Raw genomic sequence first — 27,430 nt, 5'->3', positions numbered from 1 at the left:
CTAACAACGTGAAAACGGCTGCTCTCAGAGGCACGGGTGGACCCTCACCCCAACAGGACCTCTGCCCAGCAACCTCCCACGCCCACCTGGAGGCTGAGGCAGAAGTCACTGCCACGGCCGTGAGAAAGCGGCCTCTTCCGGGCGCCTGGGGAGAGGATCTGTCCCTCCCGATGCCGGAAACCTACCACGGTGCTCCCTGCTCCAGGAACAGAGAGCTGCCGTGCTGCCGGAACTTCCCCAAGTGGGGTCGACCTTGAGAGCACCAACCCCTCCTGGAACGACCTTGAGAGCACCCAGTGATGGCGAATCTATGACACGCGTGTCAGAGGTGACACGCGGACTCATTTTTTTGGTTGATTTTTCTTCGTTAAATGGCATTTAAATATATAAAATAAATATCAAAAATATAAGTTTTTGTTTTCTATGGTTGCAAAGATCAAAAAATTTCTCTATGTGACACAGCACCAGAGTTAAGTTAGGGTTTTTCAAAATGCTGACACGCCGAGCTCAAAAGGTTCGCCATCACTGGAGAGCACCAATCCCTCTGGAATGACCTTGAGAGCACCAATCTCTCCTGGAACGACCTTGAGAGCACCAACCTCTCCTGGAACAACCTTGAGAGCATCAACCCCTCCTGGAACTCGGTCTAGAACCCTGAGCGAATTCCATTTCCGTGGGAGGTGAGCCTCCTGTGACCCACATTTGATGAGCTCCCTTCAAGAGTGAATTAAAAACGCAGAATCAGACGCGTTTATGAGCGCACACACTCATCCATTTACTGCGATCTCTTTCTTGTTTAAAACAGCTTCTTAGACCATTTCCTCAGCTAACCAGATCTATAACCAAAAATTAGTTTCAAAAATCTAAGAAAGCCAATGTCATTTTCCATCAGCAAGGACCACATAATTCATTGACAGAATGACCTACAGCAAAAAGCCCGAAGTAGATATTCTGAGTTCCACAGTATTTGAAAGTGGTAATTTCCTTTTAAGGTTCTTTTGCCGTACTCACAAATCTAGAATTATGAAATATATCGTATTTTTTTAAAAAATACTAACATTTGTTTTCTGCTAGGAATTGCTCTAGACCAGTGGTTCTCAACCTTCCTAATGCCACTACCCTTTAATACAGTTCCTCATGTTGTGGTGACCCCCAACCATAAAATTATTTTCATTGTTACTTCATCACTGTAATGTTGCTACTGTTATGAATCGTCATGAAAATATCTGATATGCAGGATGTATTTTCATTGTTACAAATTGAACATAATGAAAGCATAGTGATTAATCACAAAAACAATATGTAACTATAGATGTGTTTTCCGATGGTCTTAGGCGACCCCTGTGAAAGGGTCGTTCGACCCTCAGGTTGAGAACCGCTGCTCTAGACAGTACGGGTGGCTCAGCAAAATTCCTATGTTGCGGCCTATTCCCTCAGATGAGGGTTTTGGAGGGAAGGGTGTTAGGAGGTTTGTGGTTCTGAGGATAAAGACCCAATGATGGGATTAGAATCTTTAAAAAAAAAAAAGCAGCCCTGTGAGTCCCCTTGCCCCCTCCGCCCTGTGAGGACACAGTGGGCAGACAGTGTCACTGACGCCGGAAGCAGGCCCTCGCCGAATCGGCCAGGGGCTGGATCTTGGACTTCCCAGCCTCCAGGACCGTGAGAAATAAAACTCCTGTTGTTGACAAGTAATCCACTCTGTGAGTTTCTGCTGTGGCAGCCAAAACGGGCTAAGACAGAAGAACTACAGAAAAAAGCTTCCCGGAGAGTCAATTCTCTGTCCATTTTTAAGAGTCTAACTTTCTAAATAACTTCTGCTTCACTACTTTGCAAGGAAAGAGGCCACGGAAGTAAAGATCAGCACAGCAAATCCCCACGCGTGCACACTGTGGGTTCCGCACGGCACCCCGCACCTCGCGCCCAGGCGCCTTACGGGAGGCCTTGACCAGAATCCTCACGCAGCCTGTCGATCGCTGCCCTGCGATTTTCCGCTAAGATCTGACCTGGGAAAGGCCCTAAATGTTTCTTCCTCTCCTCTCTGTCTCACAATATAGCCTCCAAGAAGATCAAAATATTTTGGTATACATTTAGAAAAAATGGTCCATCTAAAAAACAGGGGGGGGGGGGGGGAGGATAAACTAGAAGAAATTGTTCCCAAAGCAGTTTTTTTTGTTGTTGTTTTCTTTTCCTTTCTTTGTGGCCTGAAAGAGTGTGACCCAACAGCTTAAATTTTCCTTTTACCCAAGTACTTTCTACCAATTTCACAAGCTAGCATCCCATTTCCATGTTCTCAATTACTACTTCACTTTTTAAAAAATGTCCATACTATTCCCTGCAAAAGATGACACAGTACTATTTCCCAGTAAATCTCCAAACTTTTGTTCATATTCATTCACTATCTGTCAACTAGGGTTAAGGCCAGGATCTGCCAGGCACTGTGGTGGGCACAGTGGTCCTAGGGGCACAGGTGATGCAGCCGCCGCCTCGGAGAGCGGAGGGCCACCTTGGGGCCACAGCAGGAAAGACCCCTGACCAAAGCAACACCCTTCATCTCTGCCTGATGCTTCCCCTCTCTGGCCATGACCACATAAAGGCGATTCTTACTCACCGAAGGCATAGCCTGAGCCCCCCTCCTCACCGAGGCCTTCAGTGAGCTCACAGGCAGGCAGGATGCAAGCCATGCCCGTCGGGAACGCTCCCCGTCCACTGCCCACTGCCCACTGCCCTCCACAGCTGACGGCGCTCATCAGCCAGCGGCCTGGGAGCCCAGGGGTGGGAAAGCTGGCGATTCTGTTAATCCAGCCGTTTAGCAATCGCGTGGAGGGTCAGGTTTCTGCCTAAAGTGGATGCCTGACAAGAACTCCTGAGCATCCGTGCTTCTTTACCGCCATCGAGGGAGAGAAACGCATGGGGGGGAAGGGCAGGGGGGGAAGGGCCTGGGGAAGGAGGGGGTAAAAGACATAACAGGTTTGCGAGGACTCTCTCCCCCTACCCATGACCCCCCCACCCCCACCCCACCCCCGGTCCAGAGGGTTCCACCGCAGTCACAGGAATAGGAGTGTGATATACTAGGGACCAGAGGCGGCCTAACTCCTAAAGCGAGGGCTGCGAACAGTAAAGAAGAAGGTACCCAAACACCAACTGAGGGGCGGACCTCAGGGGAGGCCGCCATGATGATGTCCCCCACGCAACTGATGTACACAAACATTATTCACCTGCTGTTTACAGCCTCTACCATCAGCTTCATCCATGCTGTCCCCTCCGGAAGCCATAATGGCCTAATTCTCCTTCCCAGCTGGCCATAACCCCCACCTCATCAGCCAACTGGGCCCCTCACTCTGGCACTCCAGGATCTTGGGGGCGTATCCACCAACAAAACCTTCCTCCCGTGTCAATCTGGTCACACACACACACACACACAGGCCTCTCTGTCTCTCCTCCTTATCTATCCAACTGCCATTCTCCACAGTGTCTTCTCCAATGGCTGGTCCCTGCTGGGTCCAGGCCTCGTTCACCTGAGCACGCAGGTGCACCCCATGGAGACCTCGCTGGGGGTTAGGACGAGGGCAGGAGCGGGAAGCCCTGCAGACCTGGGTTCCACTCCTCAAGCCACCACTGGCTACGGGTCTACTTGGAGAAAGCACTTGAAAACTCTTTAAATCTGAATTTCTTTTTGGTAACACAGGAGGAGCACTTCTGCTGAGCCATTTCAAGCATTAAAGATAAATTCTACTTAGAACCTGGCGCATGCGAGTCACTGATAAATTAAAAAATCTACTGCCAAGCCCTAACCGGTTTGGCTCAGTGGATAGAGCGTCGGCCTGCGGACTGAAAGGTCCCAGGCTCGATTCCGGCCAAGGGCATGTACCTTGGTTGCGGGCAGATCCCCAGTAGGAGATGTGCAGGAGGCAGCTGATCGATGTTTCTGTCTCATCGATGTTTCTAACTCTCTATCCCTCTCTCTTCCTCTCTGTAAAAAATCAATAAAATATATTTTTTTAAAAATCTACTGCCATTATGGATCCATGAGATCTCGTTTGTGTGCAGTGCCCGTGGCTCCCTGGTGCTCTTATGCTAGCTCTTCCCTGAACGTCGAGAATGCTGGCCAACAGGAGGACCCGTGGCTGTCCCTGAGCCCAACTAGCTGGTGGCCGCCGTCGCTGGCTAATCCGAGCTGCTGCTTCCTGAGGGCCACGGCTGTCGGCTGCCATCCTCTCCAGGGGTTCATTTCTGTCTCTGGAGTCACAAACCTGCATGGCTTACGGGACGCCGGGCAGATGGGGGTGGTGCAAACCACCTGCTCCCCAAGGCGACAGCGAGGAGGACAGAACTAAGAGTTTCCGAGATCCTATCCTGGCTCAAGAGGGTGGAACAACAGGACCAAGGAACAGGAAAATTCTGGGAGTACTCACTAGCACCCCCAGAACACAAATCCATGCTCATTCTGGGGGGGAGGGAGGGGGGGGAACAGGAAATAAACGTGTACCTTGACTGGCAACATGGACTTTAAAACCCCAGGGATGCAAGTAAGTGCTAGCATGTGGGCAAGAGAGGGCGGGTGGGGGGTCAGGAGGCGGAAGGTGTAGGGGATTCTTCATCAAAAGGGCCTTTCTGCGGTGCCGGCCTCAGGGCTGGAGAAAGGACTCCGTACAACGGACAGAACTCAGAAGACAGTGGCCACTCCACGTCCAGCCACTTACTGACCTTCCGATGCGCTCAGTCACCCGCCTCTGGGAACTCAGTTTCATGATGTGATAAGAGCAAGGCCCACCCCCCGACCTGACCCAGAGTTCGGGCAGCGAGAATAAAAATGTCATGCATTTATAAATAACCGCCCTGCACGCCCAAGGTGAGACATTCCTCACTCCTTTCCAAGCAGCACTGCTGAAATGCCCTCCTGTGAGCACCAGCCCCAGCAAGAGCCAGCAAAGCCCAGGAGGAATCTGTTCTTAATTGCTTGGTGTATTTCAATGGCTGCCTGAAAAATAACACATTACAATAATTATTTGAGATGGGTTAAACCACTAAACCTCTGAGAATGAAGCACTGACACGGGCGGAGAATGCGTGCTGTCTACTCATTTGTTAATCAGTAGTGGAGTGGCGATACCACACTGCGGCTTTATCAATCTGAGCAGATAAAGTGCGATTACCTCAGAAGGGACCATTTCCCCACAACGTAAAGGCAACGAGATGCTTGAATAAGTGTCTTCTGCATCCACAGAATAGACAACAAGTCCACAAAAGACACCACGGCAGATCGGTGAGTGAACTGAAGGCACCAGGACACATGCGCACAGTGGGAGAACGAGCAGGGTTTCATTTCACCAGGGAATTCGGAGAACAAACATGCAGCTCCGCCGAGACCTTTCTCTGCTGGGCCGTGAGGGTGGCCCATTCCTTGTGGCCTCAAAACCACACAGCAGCTCTACAGAGAAATGTTACGATTTAAACGATTACCACTCACAACGACCCCTCCCCACTACCACGCTCATCTCAGACTGGCGGGCACGCTCACCGACGTCCAGGATACAACACGAGAGGAGGAATGCTAGCGTCCAAGGCATCCCATTAGAAAAGCATGAAAGACGTGGTCTTCACAGTATCGGCGCCGTGAAGCACCCTCACAGGACCCTGGTCCACATCGGACAGGGAGAAACGGCAGGTGAGAACGTCAGGGACTTTCCCCTTACGAGCAAGTCCCACCAGAGCGAGCGCTACCAGACTCAACAAGAAACAATTAAAGCAGCAAACTTCAGACTCCGGCAGAGACACGGCTCCCGACACGGCAAAGAAGCCCGCAGCGCTCAGCTCTCCCACGCCACCAAGGAGTGCTCTCTGTCTGCCTTCTGTCGGCTTAGGGGGCAACCACCCATCGACATAAAGTTCTCAAGATGAAATGGAGACGTTGAAACAGCTAGAGATGCGCTTTAAGAAGACATGTGCCTTCTTGAAAACAGATCATTTTTACTTTTTGTGAAATAAAGTTCGCTTTTCAGCAGCATTCTGGAACCACTCACCAGGATCTACATCCCCCTACTTCCACCTTCACGCATCTGCAATAGTTCCCTCCTCAATCGGACAGCTGTGGCAGACTTGCAGATGTTACCACATGTGGGGCGCGGCTACAGTGTTTGGACAGATTCAAGCCTTGGACTGAGAGGGCACAGTCCTCTCATGGCCACGTGCAAGTCCCAGCTTGGAGGGCAGGGCCCTCCCAGCACAGTTATAGCCAACAGCTGTAGTTGTGAGCTTGAGCCTGTGGTCCGAACACGTGGCCCCACGTGCCTGAGTGATGTGGGCTTGATAGAGTTCAGGTGCATGTAGGTGAGTGGGACTGAAACCCACGAGAACGTTGTAAACATCTGACCACGCCCTTACTTTGCCTCGTGGCATCTGCTATAAAATAAAGACACGGCTTGTGGGTGTTGGCACTGTCCATCAGAGGGGCAGCGTCCCACCGAGACCCAGCTTTCATTCTCTTGTCTGTCTTTTCTAAGCCTTTTGTCGCCCCCATTCAGGGCCACTGAACCAGGCTGAGCTGGCATGAGTGCGCCATGGCCGTGCCGGCTCCCCACAACCATACACGCCTTTGTTCAAAGAAGGATTTGAAGTAAGTGCTGGCATTGACTCCTGTGTCCGGGGTGCCAGTGAGGTCTCCTGGTTCTATTGAAGCTTCGGGGAACGGGGCTGGGTGGGATCAACGAAGGGGTCCTCCCGTGAGTGCAAAAAATCAATCAAACACGTGCAAGACGGTTAGCAGAGCATCTGAAAACCAGCCCGGGGTTTTAGTCACCCACAGTCCCTCACGGGCCACGCGGGGAGAGCAGCACACCTGCCGCCCGCCCTGGGCTGCACGGGCCGGACGTGCTGCATGGCTCTGCAGCCGGTAAGGGCACAGGCCCCACAGGGCAGCGCCACAGAGCCCCCCCAGGAAGGGGCCTCGGAGTCCTCGCTTTGCAAGGCGGGAAACCCGGTTGCTCAGACACCACGAAAGAAGCTGTCTGATGTGTGGCTGCGGCAGAAAAGATTCTAGGAGCTGAAGGGATTGTGTTCGGGTATTTGAAGGCTCTGTAACAGGGGTCCTCAAACTTTTTAAACAGGGGGCCAGTTCACTGTCCCTCAGACCGTTGGAGGGCCGGACTATAGTTTTAAAAAAAACTATGGACAAATTCCTATGCACACTGCACATATCTTATTTTGAAGTAAAAAAACAAAATGGAAACAAATACAATATTTGTATCTGCATGTGGCCCACGGGGCCGTAGTTTGAGGACCCCTGCTCTGTAATGTAAGTTCCCACCCCGAGCATTCTGTCCGCCTTGTTGACCATCATGGCTCCATCCCTTGAAAACACCTGGCGGATGACAAATGCTCAGAAAGACGAGTAGAATGAGCCTGGCCAGCATGGTTCAGTGGTCAAGCATCAACCTATGAACCAGGAGGTGGGGTTCGATTCCTGGTCAAGCCACATGCCCGGGTTGCGGGCTCCATCCCCAGTGTGGGGTGTGCAGGAGGCAGCTGATCAATGATTCTCTCATCATTGATGTTTCCATCTCTCTCCCTCTCCCTTCCTCTCTGAAATCAATAAATATATATTTTAAAAAGCACTAGTAGAATGAGAAATGATACAATAAATGACCCCAGAACATAAAAGAATATAGTTGCTCTGTGTGGTGCCAAATGATGAGGCGGGCACCCTGGGCAGGAATTTCAGGAGCATATGCCCCCGTTAACCCTGTGAAGAAGCACTTCCGACAGCCAGAGCCTCTGAGGAGGCCGGCTCTGCAAAGAGTGATCTGCTCCTCCCGGGGGAGGCACTGGCAGGGGCTGGAGAGCCATCTGTCCAGGAGGCTCCAGCAAGGAAGACACTGCTGACATCACCAGTGCCCCCCCAGGGGTTCATTTCTGTCCTGGCCGCCATTCCTGCCAAACCAACCTTCTGCTGACATGAAGTCATCGGGCGGAGAGGAAGGATTCCCAACCCTCAGAGGAGTGACTCAACCCACGTGTGAAGAGTGGCTCCCACACGCAGGGCCACAGAGCGGCTGTGCAGCTTGTCACGCAAGCCGGCCTCCGAGTTCCACGTGAGCTCATTTCTCCAGGCGACTCCACGCCACTGTCCCAGCCATTACCGGTCCCCTCCCGCCATCGCTTCCCCCCGGCCCACTGGGTTCTTTGCCGTCATCATGCAGACACTTCACTCCCATCTTTAAAAAATACCCTTGGTGGACCCCACTTTCCTTGCCCAATTGTGAATAGTGCTGCTATGAATGTGTGTATACCCAATTTCTCTTCTTTTAAAGAAAAGTTCAGTCTCTATCCAGCGTCCCTCCTCCCCAACTGTTGAATACACCCCATCAAAGACAACAGTCGCCTCCAAGTTGCACAATCAATGGAGACTCCTCAGTCCCCATCTGAGCCTGCGCCTCAGCAGCATTTGGCTCAGGCGGTCCCTCCCACTTTGAAACACGCCCTCATTTGCCTTCAAAGACACCACACCCTCCGACTTGTCTCCTACCTCCCTCGTCGCTCTTTCTCCTCCTTCCATCTGCCCTCCATCCGGATTCCTGACAGTGGGGAGCTCAAAGGCGCGATGTGAAACCATTTCTTTTCTTTCTTCAGTTTTCTCCTCCTCACATGTGACCATGTAGTGGTTTCACCTGGGTCATGACTTTACTGTTTATACACCTGGTACTGCCCGCTCTGCAGCCAAAACCACTGCACTGGACCCCACGCCCATGTTCCAGTGTCTCCTTGACAGCTGATACTCATCTCTGCAGATCCGAACCACGATCCTGATATTCCCCATCACAGTCACTGTCACCTTCCGGTGGCCAGACCGAGTACCACGGAGCCATCCTGAAGCCTCTTTTCCATACCATCTACCCAACCCATCACATCCCATCGCTCAAGTTTCAAGACATAAATAAAGTTGGACTTCTACCTCACACCACATGGATTCTTAGATGTGACACCAAAAGAAAAAGCAGTAAGAGAAAAAATAGATAAACTGGATTGCATCAACTTTTGTGCATACACAGACATCAAGAAGTGAAAAGACAACTTAGACCAGTGGTTCTCAACCTTCTGGCCCTTTAAATATACTTCCTCGTGTTGTGACCCAACCATAAAATTATTTCCGTGGCTACTTCAGCTACTTCATAACTGTAATGTTGCTACTGTTATGAATTGTCATGTAAATATCTGATATGCAGGATGGTCTTAGGCGACCCCTGTGAAAGGGTCGTTTGACCGCCAAAGGGGTCGCGACCCACAGGTTGAGAACCGCTGATTTAGAGACTGGAAAATATATCTGACAAAGGTCTAGTATCTAATATAAATACATGAAGAACTCTTACCACTCAAAAACAAAGACAATCCAATTTTAAAAGGGGCAAAAGGCTGAACAGACACTTCCTCAAAGAAGATGTGCAAATGAGACACATGATGGGAGACTCAGCGTCATTCGTCATAATTCATTAGGAAAATGCCAATCAAAGCCACTTCACACCCACAGGATGTCTGCAACCAAAATAAATGAACGATAACAAGTTTCAGTGAGGATGTGGGAACCTGGAACCCTTGTACACTGCTAACTGGAATAACAATGGTTCAAAAGCTCCGTCAGTTCTCTAGGAAGTTACACACAGAATTACTCTATGGCCGGTCAATTCTACTCCCGGGCACATACCCAAAGGAACTGAAAACAGGGACTCAAAAAAGTACATGTATACACACATTCACAGCAGCACTATTCACAATAGCCAAACGGTGAAGACATCCCGAATGTCCATCAGCTAATGAATGGGTAATCAAACAGCTTACAAACCGTAAACTATATACATACAACCAGGAGGTCACGGTTCGATTCCAGGTCAGGGCACATGCCCAGGTTGAGGGCTTGATCCCCAGTGTGGTGCGTGCAGGAGGCAGCCGATCCATGGTTCTCTCTTATCATTGATGTTTCTCTCTCCCTCTCCCTTCCTCTCTGAAATCAATGAAAATATATTTAAAAACATATTTCCAGACTGTCACCCAAAGATACTACACGACAGCTCCCTCCAAGCATGTAAATGCCCAGGACACTCCATCAGTCGGCAAACGAATCTAAATCAAATTCCATCTGATTGAAAATAATCACCATGTGCTGCCCAGCGCTGGAGCCCGAAGTTCCTGAGAATACTCGTGGTAATTGCACGTTGCTATTTACGTGCCCGAGTCGGCGGCGTGTGCTGGGAGCCATCTGAGCGCAGGCCCCAGGCAGAGCCCGGGAACATCACTCCCCACGTGCGTCCACACTGCCCGCCCCTCCTCCCCACCTCCCCGTGGGGCAGGCGCTCCGGTGTCAGGTGCACCGCCGGCCACAGGATGGAAATGGATGATTGCAGGTATTTTATTTTCAACTAAAGTGCCGCCACAAGAGATTTTTCCAGCTCAGTGGACTGTAAGTTAAACCATCAAGGGCTAAATATGCTTTTGCACAGCCCTACATGACTCTGCTTGTAAACAGGCACAAAATACTAATGGCGGCAATAACGGAAAGTTATTTTCATGATGGGGGTGCGCCTGGTAGCCACCAATTCTCCAATGTGTCCAGTAACATGCAGTCAGGGTGTTGAGTGGGGAATGAGGAAGACCAGCTCTTGAGATAAACTTGTCCCAAGACCCCCGTTAGGCGAGCATCCATCAGCCCCCACTCTGCCCTGTGTTCTACCATCGTGGGTTTCCATCATCACCATCATCAGAAATAATTAGAAAGCAGGACACCTGGGTTCTAACTCCAGCTCTGCAGCTAAAGATCTAAACTAAAGAGCTGAAAATCCTGCAATCTCTCTGAGCTACAATGGGCTTATGGAAAAACGAGGGAGTTGGCAGCAAGTGCTTACGAATGATCCTAACTTATAAAGGCAAACACAGAAAAATACCACGGGATGAGAAAGGAATGCTTTTCACCTGAGGGGAAACAGGAAAATGAAAAACCTTAGAAAGTGAGATGGAAATGAGGACTAGTGAAGAACTAACGGATTTCAGCCCTGTAAAGACGAGGCCTACAAAAATGCAAAGGAAAACGCTGCCATGCTCCACATGCCTGTCGGCCCAGTAGCTCTACTTTTGAACACAAGCCCCCAGAGAAAATATCCCTCAAGAAAAATCAAAGTCCGCCACCAAAAAGGCTGCACAGCAGCGTGACATGCAGGAGAGGCGCCCTGCACGCAGCCCGTCAGGACGCACGCTCGGGCGCCGCAGAGCGAGACCGGCTGTGCTGACAACATGGAACAAAGGCCTCCCCGGCCCATGTTTAAATGCTCAGCGGCTTTCTGAGGAGTGGAAACAGCCAACAAGATAGAACAGGAAACGTAAAGATTCGTCGCCAGATGCACTTGCCCTCCTCAGGATTTTACAAAAAAACATACTGATGCAAACAGGCAGAGCACCTGGTTCATGGGTCCATCCTTTCTACAATAGTCATTCCAGCAGCAAAACATAAAAGGGGGTGGGGGGTGGGGAGGAGGGGGTGCTTTCCAAGCTGGAGTCCAGCCCTTCCATCTCTTCTATGCACCTTTTCTAACACAACTAATACCCCTGGTGGCTCCACCTCATGCGGAATGGTTTTCAGGCACCTTCACGGAGACTGTTACCGAACTGTCTGTAAGACAGTCCGCATCCGTGGCACCTACAGACCAAAACGTTACACCTCCGTGCAAGGCCCAGTGTGCCGGGGATGTGCCCTATGAAAGCACGTCATGCGTATCGCTGGACCACTCTCCTCCACGCCCCGACCGTCACCAATGGGAAACTAAGGGGAACGTCAACAGTTATAGGTTATAACTTCAACGTAACCCTTGACTCTCAAGTCAACCTTAATACGGTAGGACTTGCCATGAGGCAAAGGCCTTGGGGACTGTTGCATATTTCTTAGGTACAATGACCTCTTTCCTCAAACACTGCAAGTCCCCAAACCATGGCAAAGTGCTCCCTCGGGCTGGCCCAGCAGAAGACCCCTGGCAGCGTTAGGGCGGGAGGTAAATGGACTGCTGCTGGCCACAGAATTCATGCACATAATCACGGCATGGCATCTGGGTCCAGTGTGTAGATGCACCTTCAGATGACCATCCCACTGAAAACAACCCTAAGACACAAAAGGAAAAAATCTAGAATTCTTCTAAGTAAGGATTCTCCAAAAAAATCTTAGCCTGTGACAAAACTCTTGTAAAAAGGAATGTCATGTATCACAAAAGTTGATTTTCTTCCTCCCAAAAAGAATTTTTCTCTATGAATCAACACTTTGAAGTTTCTGTTTTAAGCTCTAAGATGCTGGTATCCTTTAACGTATTCCACGAATGAAACAGAAAGAAAATAATGTGTCATGAGAGGAACAGTTGTTTTAAAAAAGCTAAAAAATAAAAATGGTAAGAACGGGGTCCCAGGATTTAAAGAAATTCTCCCAGAGACGACCACACACACTTCTCTTGATGACGGCTACAGCAGAGCGTCAAAAGCATTTCCAATCTTCCGCATTCGGAACTCAGGGAACCTTCCAAGTGTACAGATTACACTAAAAAGATGCTGGCAAGCGGCTATACCCTTCCTACTGTCACCGGCATTATCGGAGAATCAGAAAACAGGCTTTCGGTTTTGCACCTGTTTAACATGCCAATGCATTTCATCTTAAATCAATGGTTTCTACTGACAGACCATATGTTTACTTGCAAACAATAAATTCAAGCTCTTAGGAAAGAGATTAGGAGGAATTATTCATTTAAAAATGAATCTAGCCGAAGCCGGTTTGGCTCAGTGGATAGAGCGTCGGCCTGCGGACTGAAGGGTCCCGGGTTCAATTCCGGTCAAGGGCATGTACCTGGGTTGCGGGCACATCCCCGGTAGGAGATGTGCAGGAGGCAGCTGATCGATGTCATCGATGTTTCTAACTCTATCTCTCTCCCTTCCTCTCTGTAAAAAATCAATAAAATATATTTAAAAAATAAAAAAAATAAAAAATGAATCTAAAAAATAAATTGCCAAAATGCAACATATTCCACTGACATTTTTTTTATCCATCACAATGATTCTATAAAATCGAATCTATTTTTTTTCAGCATTCAAATAACATTTACAGGTCACATGGGTCCTCAGATGCCTCATAATAATTTTAGGGATTTAAAGGAAATGACGTATGTGCAGAAAAACTCCAAGACTCACATTAAGCTCGACCAAATCTACATGCTTTGATTAGAATTAAGCCTCTATCTTGTTAACCATTACCCATCAGATGAGATAGCAATTCAATATTGAAACAGGCTGATCTAATATTTACTCATTAAAATACCATTTAATGAGGCAGGGATGAGATGTCTTTTTTAAAAAAATCGACTTCAGAAAGATCACATAGGTATGAGCAAATCACAATTATAGAATACAAATGAAAATAAAATGACAAGCTGCAGCAAAGAATGTGAGTAGCTAAGAGCCATTTACATTTCCAAGTTCTCTGTCTAGGGCAGTGGTTCTCAACCTTGGCTGCACATTAGAGTCACCTGGGAATCTTTTTAAAATCCTGATTTCTGGGCCTCATCCTCCGGAAATTCTATTTCTTTATTATGGGGTGGGGCCACAACATTAGCAACAAAGAAACAGAATTTCCGGAGAATGAGGCCCAGAAATCAGGATTTTAAACAGATTCCTAGGTGATTCTAATGTGCAGCCAAGGTTGAGAACCACTGGTAGGGTATTCTTAAGTCCTGTCCCACTAAGGTTCTTCAGGGCTGCAGACACTTCCATCAGGGCTGGGTGGTGGAGTCCCGTGTAAATTAATTAGTTGAGGTGGCACGGATCTTTCTAAAAGCAGCTCTCCAAACACCCTGAGATAGGCACGACAGCCTGGGAATTAGAATCTAAATACAACTTACTAATCAATTCTTCTTGCTTCCACATTTCCATGACATTCTGTGCAATGATAAATAAGTCCATGAAAATCCAACTAACCAATCTTTTATTTGATTTCAATTAGAGGTAAAAGTGGGGGGGGGGGGGCGAGTTTCAATTCTGTCTTTGACGCTCACGTTTTCCCTCAGGTTTTATCCACACTGGCACGAGTTTTCATACGATAACTATACACGAAGTTGATCCATATGTAAGCAGGAGAGGAGCCTATATTTGACATTCACATATGCAACAACCAAATTAGCTATGGCGTAATGTCTATAAACAATGTCAGAACGAAAGTACGCGTTTCATGCTCCCGCCTCAGACTACCTGCTCAAGCTGTTCGTTATGCTAAATATTAAAGTCTGACATGTTTTTCCAAAGAGACTATCACAGTAATTTCTTTAATATAAAACAGTAAGTGGGTTGTTGCTGTAAATAACCTTTAAAACCATTTAGAATCAGACGGTTGGTTAAGTAGTCTCCTTCAAAATAAGTAAAGTATGTGCAGAAACAGTAAAGAGTAGTCATGTCATGGCTTGCGCCGCAATTTAAAAACGGGAAGGAAGTTTTCAAGGGATCGAGAGCCCGCCAACGCCGCATGAGGGACCCGCACTTGAGGTCCCTGCACGCTCACGGGGCGACCGAGCGGTCCCCACTTGCTAGCAGGAGAGCCGATGCGCGCCTTTCGGGGGTCAAGGGCACAGGCACTGTAGGGTCAAGGAGGGGGAGACTGTACCATTGAGAAGAGGCTGTCCTTCGTGCACGTCCTGGGACAAGACCGCGCTGTACACGTCCTCGGGAAAGCCGGTCTTGCACGTGGCGACCTCCCCGGCCCCTGCCGATGCCTGCAACACAGAAAAGAGCGTGTCCAGCGCTGCGCCTCCTCCACGGCCCTCGGCCCACGCCTGGCTTCCCAGCTATCGCGCACCAACACCCCCCCGGGCCCCGAGGGCGACCCCTGGGATGTGGAGGCGCAGGGTGAGCTTTATGACAGCCGGCTGGAAGAAACAAACGCCACTCCTCTCGCCCAGTAACATGTAAATAACACCCATCCCCGCTCCTCCTCCCCAGGATCTGCTCCTGTGGCTGGAGAACCAGCAGGGATCTGCGGGACGGGGGTTGGGGAGAGGGGCGCCCAGCAGTGTGCGGGTCCCACTCCAGCATCGCACCTTCACTTTCAAGAAAAGTGCACACATCCCAGTGTGCCGCGCCAGCACAGCCAAGTTCGGTGAGCCTGAGAGGGCGGTGAAGGATGGAGAGAAGACAGACAGAGAAGAAAGCTGGACTGGGTAGGACGCTGCTCTCTCTGATGGAGAGCTAAGGAAAGCACCACGGCCTGCAAGCTGAGTCTTTATTTTATAGCAGATCCCACGAGGCAAAGTAAGACCGTGGTTACAAGGGTCTGGTGAGTTTCGAATCCACTCAATTACAGGCACCTGATCCAGCTTTGTTTACCTGCTGCACCTCCCATAGGCCATATACTCAGCCACGTGGGAACACAGGTTTGGACCATAAGGTCAAGCTCACAACCATAGTCTTTGGCCATCATTGTGCTGGGACTTGCACGTGGCTTTGCCACGAGAGGACCGTGCCCTGTCATTAGTCCGAGGCTTGAACCTGTGCAAACGCTGTGGCCGCTCTCCACATCCAAGCACACTGCCTTCTATAGCCTCATCTCGCTCTCCGGGGACGTCTGTCACTATTTACTCCGATAATTAAAAAACGAAACGGCAACATGTACATTCACTGCAGGATAGAGTGTATTCTATACCAAGTAAAAGCAACCTATCCAATTTGTGTGCATGTGTGTGTGTGTGCATGTGTGTGTGTGCGCGTGTGTGTGCGTGTTCCAAGGGTAGGGATACAGCCGGCGTGGCTCAGTGGTTGAGCGTTGACCTATGAACCAGGAGGTCATGGTTCAACTCCAGGTCAGGGCACATGCCCAGGGTTGCGAGCTTGAACACTGATTGCGTGCAGGAGGCAGCCAATCGATGATTCTCATCACTGATGCTTCTCCCTCCCCTGCCCCACTTCCTCTCTGAAATAATATATTTTTTAAAATAAATATATATAGAAATTAACACCAGTACGTTTCATTTCTAGACTTCCATCTGGAACGTGAGCTCTGGCCACCTCCCTCTGTCACCTACACAGGCAACTCCCTGGGGCTGAAACCTCCACCACGGCCGCGCCCTCCACCAGCCACCCGCTGTCCCGCTGCTCCCTCCAGCCCTGCACATCCTCACAGGACCCTGGTCCTCAGCCAAGGCGCAGCATCTGCATGAGTTACGGAAGTCCCCCCACTGAGGAGGACCCAACACGGGGTGGGGGCGTGCAGGCAGGATGAGGAGGGAGGGCAGGGGCTGGCCATGGGGGAGGATGTGTGCAGGCAGACTGAGGAGGGAGGGCAGGGGCTGGCATGGGGGAGGAGTGGAGGCAGGATGAGGAGGGAGGGCAGGGGCTGCCATGGGGGAGGAGTGGAGGCAGGATGAGGAGGGAGGGCAGGGGCTGCCATGGGGGAGGAGTGGAGGCAGGATGAGGAGGGAGGGCAGGGGCTGCCATGGGGGAGGAGGCCAGGAGGCAGGCTGAGGAGGGAGGGCAGGGGCAGGGGGCGTCAGGTGCATGGGCACTGCTGAGAGGCAGAGACCAGGAGGGAGACAGGGTGCGCAGTGATGTATCGGAGACTCTGGGGGAGTGTCTGGCACTACTGGCTGCTGAAGCTGCGAGAGGGGTGCTCCTGGCTGCTAGTGGCTAGAGCTCAGGATGGCTCCCAACCATCCCCCAATGCCTAGGACGCCCCCCCAGTGAATTACCCACCCCAAATGTCAGTAGCTCAAGGGAGACACCCAAGAAAAAGGGGTGTCCTCCTGCCCTTTGACCCCTCCAGGGGTGGGAAGCTCACCTTCCTTCAAACAGCTCCCCACATCCTTATTAGAACACCCTCCCTTCCAGAAAGCACAGCCCAGCCCGTGGCTCCCCCCAGCATGAACTCCCCGCTCTCCCGGGCTGAGAGGACACCCTGGAAGTTAGAATGTGAGAGAGAACCCGCCCCTCTAAAAGTTCCCCCTGCACGAGGCTGAGGCTGAGGCTGAGTCACGTGCGTTCTCGTTCTCTTAGTGTCTGAACGATGGGTCAGCAGTGTGTTCTGGAAAAGGGCCAGACAGTGACTGTGTGAGGCTCTGCAGGCCATCAGCTCTCTGCTGAAACCATGTGACTGCTGATGTCGTCAAAAGTCCCAGACAATTGGAACTGCAGGCACAGGGCACTGCTCATTCTAATAAAACTTTACGGACACTGAGCTCGGAATCTCACTTCATTCCGGTGTCAGAGCACATTTTCTCCTTCTTTTGGTTCTTTTTAAAAGCATGTGAGCATTTAAAACGGTGAAAAACACTCTTGGCCAGACAGAGGCAGGCGTCGGGACCGTGGCTTTCAGACCCCGACGGAGTGAGTGTGTTCGGTTTTATACAACAGGAAGCGATCCGCCTTTTACAAATGAGCAAAGAGGCTCTCACTTCCCGGTGAATCCCCAAGCCCTCCCATTGGGGAGGAGGGGGAGGCAAGATTCTAACCGTAGAGTCTTCCCAAGGACCACCAATAACCACACTTCTTTCAAGGAACATTGACCGAGTTGCCCATTTGCCACCGGAAACAGAACAAGCCACCACCCTGCCCTTAAGAAGTTCAAGGCCTAACCTGGGAACAAAATAAAGACCTGAGTGACTGCAATAGCCAGTGTAGACTGGGAAGTAAAGATATGCAGAGGGCACAGGGGCCTGGGAGTAGCTGGCAGTGGGGGGAGTAGCCGGCACTGGGGGAGTAGCTGGCAGTGGGGGAGTAGCTGGCAGTGGGGGAGTAGCCCGAATGGGGGTGGTGGGAAGCCATCCAGGCAGCCGCTGCCTGAGTTGGAACGAGGCAGCGAGAGACAGGGAGAGACAGCGTCCCGCCTGGGGAATGACAATGAGCACAGTGTCCCTAGAGACCAAGGAGCCAGGCAGAAAGTCAAAAGTTGAGGCTGGAGAGTTAGACGGGGTGAGGTCCTGGATGGGGGGGCCTGGGGTTGTCCTGTTGGCTTGGGGGAGCCAGGCACAGATTTTAAGCAGAAGCGGGTGGTGTTTGATAGAGAATTCTCTGAGGCTTCATGGGAAATGTGGGGGGGGGGGGGGTTGAGGGGGGACAAGTGACAGCTGGGAGACAAGTCAGGGCACAGACTCGAGTCAGGCAGGGGCTGCAGCAATGAACAGGGGGCCGACCATATCAGCATGCAGACAGTTAAGGACAGGGCTCTCCAGGGAAGGAGGCTGGGGGTGGGGGGAGGGGGAAATGGGGCCTCTCCACCTTCCAGCTCAGTGACCCTGGACGTGGGCGGCACAAAGAAAGAAAGATAATCCAAAAGGAGGACAATCAGGGACAAAGTGCACACACAGCAGCAAGACCGGACCGCAGACCTGCCGTGGAATCAGCGCACAGCTGGAGCACACGTAGGCTCCTCCCTAAGGATGATGACAAGTTTGCCAGGAGAAGGAAGAAGTGGGAAGGGCGTCCACTGCGCGAGGAGTGCGGCACGGACGAAGGCCCTGCTGATTCACGTTGGGTCATAGTCAACCGGATCGCTACACCAGGCAACTGCTAGGCCACGGCTTCCAGTCTCTCTGCTGCTGCTGTAGGGCTCTAGGGAAGGACAATTCCCATTTAACCCTATAAGACTGGCTCTCAATAAATGAATAATTCCATCTGGATGTAGTCATTCCTCCTGACTTCCTGTATCAAGAAGACCTAATGGGACACCCCAGTGTCTTCATGAAGATGCTACTCAGGCCAAAACCAGTTTGGCTCAGTGGATAGAGCGTTGGCTTGCAGACTGAAAGGTCCCAGGTTTGATTCCGGTCAAGGGCATGTACCTGGGTTGCGGGCACATCCCCAGTAGGAGATGTGCAGGAGGCAGCTGATCGATGTTCCTCTCTCATCGATGTTTCTAACTCTCTATCTCTCTCCCTTCCTCTCTGTAGAAAATCAATAAAATATATTTAATAAAAAAAAAAAAGATGCTACTCAGATACGAAAGACAGAGCATGACTGGTACCCCGGCACTGCTCCCGACAGCAGGGGTGGGGAACATTGGCTCTCGGGCCATATAAGGCCCAAGAAGTCGTTTGTTCTGGCCCTGCCAAGGCCTTAGCAGGGAGTTCATTACATGTTTGACCACCGATAGCAGGCTAATTTCTAAGCTGATAATTCTGTACGGCCCACGAATGAGGTTATAAATATCAAGTGGCCCTTGGCAGGAAGAAGGCTCCCACCCCTGCTCTGCAGGGGCTCCGGAGCCGAAGGCAGGCTCTGAAGGGCCGGCGTGGGGAGTCTGGAACACAGACTTTCCACAGGCAAACGACCTTCGACCTGAGTTTGAACCCCACCCGTCACCAACAGGCTGTGGCCTCAGAGAAGTCCCGTCCCCGTGAGCATGGAGTGTGTAAGCACAGCACCCACTCACAGCAGCATGAGGAGTGGATGAGGTCAGGGAGCGAGGCACCAGGACAGACTGGCACATGGCTATGCAGGGCCTTAGCTGTTAGCAACAGTGGGATTAATGCTTTTATAACATGAATCTAACTAATAGTATATCTGTCCTACAGCCCATTTTTTTTTTTAATCTTTATTTTTGAAAGTATTACAAATGTCCCCTCCCCCCATCATTGGACTCCTCTAGCCCCCCCCCGACCCTTCCCCCCAACCCCAGGCCTTCACCCCCCTATTGTCTGTACCCATGGGTTAGGCATATATGCACACAATTCTCTCCCCCCCCACCCCCTCCACCAGGCCTCTTCCCTCTGAGATTCCACAGCCTGTTCCATGCTTCTGTGTCTCTGGATCTATTTTGTTCATCAGTTTATTCTGTTCGTTAGATTCCACATATGAGTGAGGTCATTCAGCGCCCGAACTGGCTCAGCAGAGCAGGTAATCTGGGCTTTCTCTCTAAAACACAGATTCCTAGATCCCAGCGCAAGATTCACTAAATAGAGTCTCGAGAGATGTGGGTGGGTCAGTATATTCAACAAGAGCCACACGCTCAGCCCGTACCTCCACCTCTGGAAGCTTTCTGAGCTCCAGGGGCGGCTCATCTACCTCCTGCCTCGTCTGCAGGCCTCGTAGCTCAGCAACAACAAAAGGGAACCACGAAGCCGTTACCCTCCCGGCTCCCACCAGCCACGCGGACTCCTAGTCGCTGTGTGCAATGGAAACTGAAACCACAGCCGTCCTTCAGCTTGATTAGCAGGAGAGCTGGGCCCGGTCTGCATGGGCTCTTTGGTGTGAAACCCCTCCTTTCTGGTGCCTGTTTGTTTGTAGCTGGGACCAGCGCACCGGCCCTGGGGTGATGCCCCTTCTCCAGGGTCCTGGGAGGCAGAGGCCCGGCTGCCCAGCCCCGCCCCCACCATCAGCTCCATGATCCGAGTTTCCATTTCCTCTGACAAGCATTTGCTCCGCTCCTCAGGCTGCGGCGACCTTGTCTGGGGACAGGAGGGTCACAGGAGCGGAGGCGGCACCTGCCTGTTCGCATCAGTCCATCGGCTCCCGCTCTGAACTCGGGCGACGGGGCCTTTGTTCTGGTTAACACGTTCCCCGTCGCCCCGCTGAGCTTTAAAGCCCTGGGCCCACCGAGTTTTTAGGTCCCCGTGGTCATGAGCCCTTTTCCCGCCACCCAGACCACAGGCTCTGCTTCCCCATCTGGCCCAGCTCACTCCACCTCCGGGCTCTGAAATGCTCCCCGAAGCCCAGATGGGCTCCTCAGTCCCCACGCCTCTCATCTCCTTCCTCATCCGGAGCAGCTGAGGGTCCCGGCTAAGAATCCCGCACCCAAAAACGGCCCAAACCCGACAGAACCTTTCCCTTCCGGCCCTGAAGGCCGCAGCTCACACCCGGGCTCTGCTGGCTCCATCAACTCTAACTTCACCAACGGGGTGTTTCCCCCGAAGTACCCTGCTCGGCCTTTCCCTCCCGGGCTCTGTGGTGAGACTAGAGAAAAAGTCCAAGTGGGACCATAGAGCAGCGGTTCTCAACCTGTGGGCCGCGACCCCTTTGGTGGTCCAACGACCCTTTCACAGGGGTCACCTAAGACCATCCTGCATATCAGATAGTTACATGACGATTCATAACAGTAGCAACATTACAGTTATGAAGTAGCAACGAAAATAATGTTATGGTTGGGTCACAGCATAAAACTGTGTTTAAAGGGCCAGAAGGTTGAGAACCGCTGCCGTAGAGGGAAATGCCTCCCCTGCGGGAGCCCCATCCCACGTGGAAGGAACTCGGCTCACTCCCACCCCCACCTCCTCCCACCCCCATCACTCAGCCGTGCCCTGCACCCGGCTCCCCACGCGGGGCCTGGTCCCTGCAGAGGATCCAAAAGCGAGAAACGACTCTCATTCTGACATCACGTGCCTCTCACTCTCATCCTCTCGCGGTGTGAACTGCCATTTCCAGAGGCTGCGTGACCTGCGATGCCCTCACACGGTGAACACGGCAGCAGACGTGGGGAAGCAGCTGCCTCCTCTATCGCAGTGACGGCGACCCTTCTGAGCTCAGTGTGTCAGCATTTGGAAAAACCCTAACTTAACTCTGGTGCCGTGTCGCATAGAGAAATTTTTTGACATTTGCAACCATAGTAAAACAAAGACTTATATTTTTGATATTTATTTTATATTTAAATGCCATTTAACAAAGAAAAATCAACCAAAAAAATGAGTTCGCGTGTCGCCTCTGACAGGCTTGTCATAGGTTCGCCATCACTGCACTGAGCTGGCCACGAGGAGATTTGCAAAAACAGACAAGCACTATTTTCTTCTTCCCACTAACTCCATCTTCCTGTTTGGGACAATGCAGCCAATTGTTCATGCACACCGGGATCTGAGTCACATAGGTAACTGGTCTAATAGTTTTAAGCGAATTCCATGTTCTATAACTTTGTCAGTTCGATGTCTAGTGTGCTACACACTGATCAATAGTACCCACATTACAGCTCACTGGGGGGCTCCGTAATGTCTAACGGCGTCAAAGGGTCCTTACCCCCAGCAGCTGGGAAGTGCGGCCCACAGAGCAGAGGCCTAGACCGAGCTCATCTCAGAGGGACTCCCAGCGGGCGGCCAGCCCTGCCCGCCCCTCCTGCCTGGGAGTCGCAGGCCCACAGGAAACAAGCCGGGCGGCCTCACTGTCCACGCCGGGAGTTCACGGGTCATGTCCGGGGTTCCCTTAAGCAACAGGTAAAAGCCACGCCTTCCAGCCCGGCCTTGATGGGCACCTGGGTGATCTTTGCCTTTTCTGAACGTTGACCTTCCTGGCTTATGTTTCACTCGATCCAGACCTGGGCGCAGGGAGCAGAGGGGCTGTTTCCTGGGTCCCATCAGAGACGCTGGCATCCTGGGGTCGCCTCTGGGGACCATGGGGGACGAGGAGTCCCACGCTGGAGAAGGAAACATCCAGGGAGGCCCGGGGCTGCGGGCAGGGAGAAGGGCTTGCGTGGGCCTGAGCGGCTGGGGCTGGCTGGCTCGCAGCCTTGACCGGGCAGCGTGGCTGGTTTCAGAGTCGGCAGGTGGCTCTCAGCAGGGAGAGGCTTTGCCGCCTCAGCCACAGGGTGTGCTGATCTCCACGTGTGACCACAACTGACGGTGGGTGGCTGTTCTCCAGGGAGGCGGCTGTGTAAGAGGCGGGGCCTGGAGCAGACCCCGGACCCCAGCGAAGGCTACAGGCCAAGGGCCTCAGAAGAGGCAGGGCTCCCCGGGACCTCAGCCAAAGGTCCGAGGCAGGTCAGCGCTTCTGGAGGGACCACGGGCCCGGGCCTGAATCAGCAGAGACCCTAAGGCCAGGAAACGGGGGTTATTCCCACCTCTATTGCCCGGAGACTAATGAACAGAACAATATTTGCTATTCTTTTTATATTTTTTAAAATATGTTTTTATTGATTTCAGAGAGGAAGAGAGCGAGAAACATCAATGATGAGAGAGAATCATTGATCGGCTGCCTCCTGCAGGCCCCACACTGGGGGTGGAGCCCTGACTAGGAATCGAACCGTGACCTCCTGGCTCACAGGCTGACGCTCAACCACCGGGCCACACCAGCCGGGCGGTATTTGCTGTTTTTAAGTGACAGTGAGATGGTGCCACTGACAGGCAAGACTCAGAAATGGGCCCCCTCGGTGGCAAGCCCGCCTTCTGGGGGCGCCTTCCTTTCTCATCCGGCAGATTCGCTGTCTTTAAGTCCTCCTTTCCCCTTTGAACTCTGGGTTTAGTTCAAAGGTCACGGATCAGCGCAGGAGGCTCAGCCCGATTAGCTTTCGGGACTTTCGGGAAAGGTTAAGCCGGGCGGGTCATCTACCTCGCCCACTGCCGGCTCTCTGCCTGGTCTCTGGGGCCTTCGGGACAAGCTTGGGGCACAGTTTCGCCTGGGATCACTCCTCCAGGGTCAGGACTGGCCTGTGTTCTAACGCTGGGGGGCCCTACTGCCGCCCCAGCCCCACTGCCCTCCCTCCCAGCCCCACTGCTATCCCGGCCCCACTGCCCTCCAGGCCCCACCGCCCTCCCGGCTGCACTGCCATCCCGGCCGCACTGCTATCCCGGCTCTACACCGTCCTCCAGGCCCCTGAGGTCGGAGCACCCTGTGAACAGTAAGGCTCCCCATCTTCTAGGAGCTCCGGAGGTTGGGAGCAAGAATGTCCTGACAGCAGCCCTCCCCCTCCCCCAGGGCCATCCGGGTGCTAGGAGCACACACCCAATGGTAAGAACAGACACTCAACATCTCCTCCAAAACCTGGGGACGAGCCTTATTCTCCCTGCCTGCAGGCAGAGGGCGCTACACTAGCAATGCCACCCCTGACCTGGTGGGCTCTCCCCCAGTTGGATGAAATGCCTGGGCCTCTGGAGTCCAGCCCCACCCCAACCCCAGCCCCTACCCACTCCCCACCCCGGGGGCCAGCCTGCCATGCAGTGCAAACACCATTGAGTCCTAGGGGATGGGCAGAGGCAGGGCCTGCGGGCGAGGCGGCCCTCATGGGCACTGCTGGGTGCCTGGGGGTGGAGTCTGAGACCTGACATGCTCTGAGCGTGTCTTTATCAGTCACAGAGATTGTATTTGGGTTCCCTATCTGCTCGCTCTCTTGCTGTCTCATTTCTTCAGGACGTAGATGGGTAAGAAGCACTATTTATTGGGTCCCTTCAAAGACACTAAATTACCTTTCAAGGACTCAACATTTCGGAATACTTAAAGGCCAAGGCTGAGAGATCAAACAAGAAGCCAAATAAATGCTTGTGCTGCCAGGCGCCACAGGCCACTAGGATGGACACGAAGGGTCTGACAGCGACAGCCAGCTTCTCCGGTGCTTGGGGAGCCCACGGCTTCTCCGGCGCTTGGGGAGCCCATGGCTTCTCCGGTGCCTGGGGAGCCCATGGCTGGGCGCAGTCCCATGAGCCTCTGGGGAACGGGCTGACTATACTCTGGGCCCAGCTGAGACCAGGAGAAACAGGACGATTCACAGAACCAGCAACTACTCGTCCGCTCCCCCTTCTCTTCACGCCACCACCCAGGGGCCACGCTGCCGGGACGGAAACCGCCTGCTCCCATGGCGGCCTGTCCTGCTTGGGCTCAATCTGGTAGAGTCCCTACTCGTAAGGCCAACGTTTGCTCCCTGACACCGGGGTCCCTCCGGTCCTCATTCCAAAGTCCAAGCCCTCAGAGCTCGAGGAGACAGACTGATCTCCTTGCTTCCCACCCTTCCGCCACCCCCCGGGGAGGGCCTGTGGGTGAACGGTTTACAACTGGCTTTGTCCAGGCCTCTGTACAATGGATGCGGAGAAAATGCCTCCCTCCCTCCCACCCTCCAGGGGGAGGTGAGGATTACCCAGACAATGCCTGTGAAGTGCTGGCCTCCACACAGAAGCCCAGGCAAACATTAGCTTTCATCAAAGGAGCCCCTGCCCAGAAGGCTCCCATCCTGGGAAACACCCATACAAGCCAAGGCTGGAACACCTGCCCCAAAGGGAATGGGAGACTGACAGCCAGGCCAAGCCCCTGACAGACTTCATCCGCAGGCCGGGGTTCCTATGGGTGCCCCCAGGAAGAAGGAAAGGCCAGCACAGACCGCCATGTGGGGTGGGGGACAAGAAGAGATAAACCAGAGAACGTACATGCACAGCCCATGGACGCAGGCAACAGGGTGGGGAGTGGGTAGGGGCTGGGAGGAGGGGGGGAAGAGGGAGAAAATAGGAAATATCTGTAATAGTATCAACAATAAAAATATATTTAAAAAAGAATAAAATAAAAACAATCTCCACCTCATTAGTAACCAGGGCGATGCAAGTGGAAAGTAAAAGGAGATAGCAAAATGCAGCCCACTAGATTGTGAAAAACGTTAAAGGTTGACTCTAACACGTATATGAAAATTATGAAAAGAGAAAAACACGTACAGTTTGGAACATAGGCTCGCATGAGCAGCTGGTAAAGATGAGCACGCGTGCGGCTTGAAGCCCGCGAGTCTACGAGTCCACTCCGTGGTGTGCAGTTCAGAGAGGACCCGCATCCCATCTCTACACACACATCCACATAAAAATATATATGTATACGCACAGGTGGTAAAATCACTTTTAGAAAGCAAGGAATAACTATTAGAAAAACAAAAATAGTGGTACCTCTAGATCAGTGGTTCCCAAGCTTTCTTTGGCCATGCCCCCCCCCCCACCACAGCATCTCTAATATCTTGATCCCTCCCCTCCCACCCCCACGTGACATATAATTATCATTATTCAAAAAGTGAGCTCCTATTCACGCGGAGGAAGCCTAAAAGGCCATTCATTAACTTGGTCTAAACAAGCTTCCAAAGAACATGGCAACCATGAAAGACAAAAATAAAAGAAAGGACAGCTGAAGTCCTGAGGAAGACATCACTGAGAAATTGTTAAAACATAATAATATGAAGTAATATGAAAAAATAGCAAATAAAGTTTCAAAACATGTAAGAGATTGCCGAAACCGGTTTGGCTCAGTGGATAGAGCGTCGGCCTGCGGACTGAAGGGTCCCGGGTTCGATTCCGGTCAGGGGCATGTACCTGGGTTGCGGGCACATTTCCAGTGGGGGGTGTGCAGGAGGCAGCTGACTGATGTTTCTCTCTCATCGATGTTTCTGACTCTCTGTCTCTCTCCCTTCCTCTCTGTAGAAAATCAATAAAATATATTTTAAAAAAATATGTGTAAGAGAGAACTGAAATGCACAAATATGTCACAATCTATATTTATATGCTGTAGAGGAGGCCCCTAGAGCCGTGAGAAGTGCACTCCCACTGGGCTAGAGGGAGGGGATGGGAACAGTACTCTGGAGACTCCAAGACCCTGGCACTATTCTGTGTCTTAACAAGGCTGGTAGTTATGCTGACATATTTTATATACTTTATTGCTTAAGCTGTGAAAATACGTGCTTTATATACTCCTCGACATGTACAATATTTTGCAATAGAAAACGTGGTTTTTTTTAAGGTTGAACTTCATACATATACAAGATGGAACCGGATGGCAATCCTGCTTTAAAACTGTTTTACCTGCATTTAAATAAATGTCAAACCTCGAACCCAAGCTCTGCCGTAGGCTGCTGGCACTTGAATGCTTTATCACTTACCGAGATAACTTCCGGCACTGTGATTTAGCCCATCTGTGCTTTGGTGTTCTCATACGTAAAATGAATATGGTTGTGGGTTTTTTTTTTTCCAAATTAAATGAGTTAATACATGTAAAGTACTGAAAACAGTAAGGACTGAATGAGAGGAAGGGAGAGAGAGAAACACTGGTGTGAAAAAGAAACACTGATCAGTTGCCTCCCGAACACACCCTGAGTTAGACCTGCCACCTAGTAGGAATCGAACGTGCAACCTTTTGGTGTCCAGGGAGATTCTCAACTGAGCCAGCCGGCCAGGGCAGCCCATTCGATCTTCAGAACCATCTTACCAATGGGCACTGAGCGCTAGCAAGGTCAAATGCGTTGTCCAAATTCCACCACAACCAAGTGTCAGAAGATCCGTTCCTGACCCTTGTGCTACACTGCCTCTCTCAGCCGCTAACCCAGGAAAACTGGAGAGAGAAAAAGAATGAAACCTAAAAATCTACGGAAATATCATACTTGATAAAGAAACCATTTTAGTTCAGAAAAACAGAAACTATATTGATAAATGATAGTTGCCCACATGTTATTATGAATATGTTGTGTTATGTATATAAAATCGGGGATGGGTGTACATAAAGCAAGACCCACTACTCCATACCACACACAAAAATAAATATCACACAAGTGAAATATCTCAATGTGAAAATATGAACACATAAATACAATGTGATATAGCATGAGGTCTAAAAAGACTGCATTTGGAGAAGAATGGTTTCAATTCACAACTTGGCTCACCTACCACAGAATAGTACTCCAGAAACTACAGATAGATAGATAGATAGATAGATAGATAGATAGATGTTTATGG

At 51.4% G+C, this 27,430-nt stretch overlaps 1 protein-coding gene across 1 annotated transcript in view; it reads right to left on the bottom strand.

Annotated features, from left to right (window-relative positions):
* The window catches only part of CDH2 (cadherin 2), a 195,929-nt gene that overhangs the window by 156,110 nt on the left and 12,389 nt on the right, over positions 1–27,430 (bottom strand). The window contains exon 2 of the mRNA XM_070421240.1: positions 14,665–14,773. Within this exon, the coding sequence (XP_070277341.1) occupies positions 14,665–14,773 (109 nt within the window). The remainder of the gene's footprint in view (positions 1–14,664; positions 14,774–27,430) is intronic.

This window comes from Myotis yumanensis, unplaced genomic scaffold, assembly GCF_028538775.1.
Source record: "Myotis yumanensis isolate MYYU_CA2020_CCGP unplaced genomic scaffold, mMyoYum1.0.hap1 SCAF_7, whole genome shotgun sequence".
Lineage (NCBI taxonomy): Eukaryota > Metazoa > Chordata > Mammalia > Chiroptera > Vespertilionidae > Myotis > Myotis yumanensis.
Note: the sequence above shows the minus strand (reverse complement) of the source record. Positions and strands in the feature narration are given on the sequence as shown.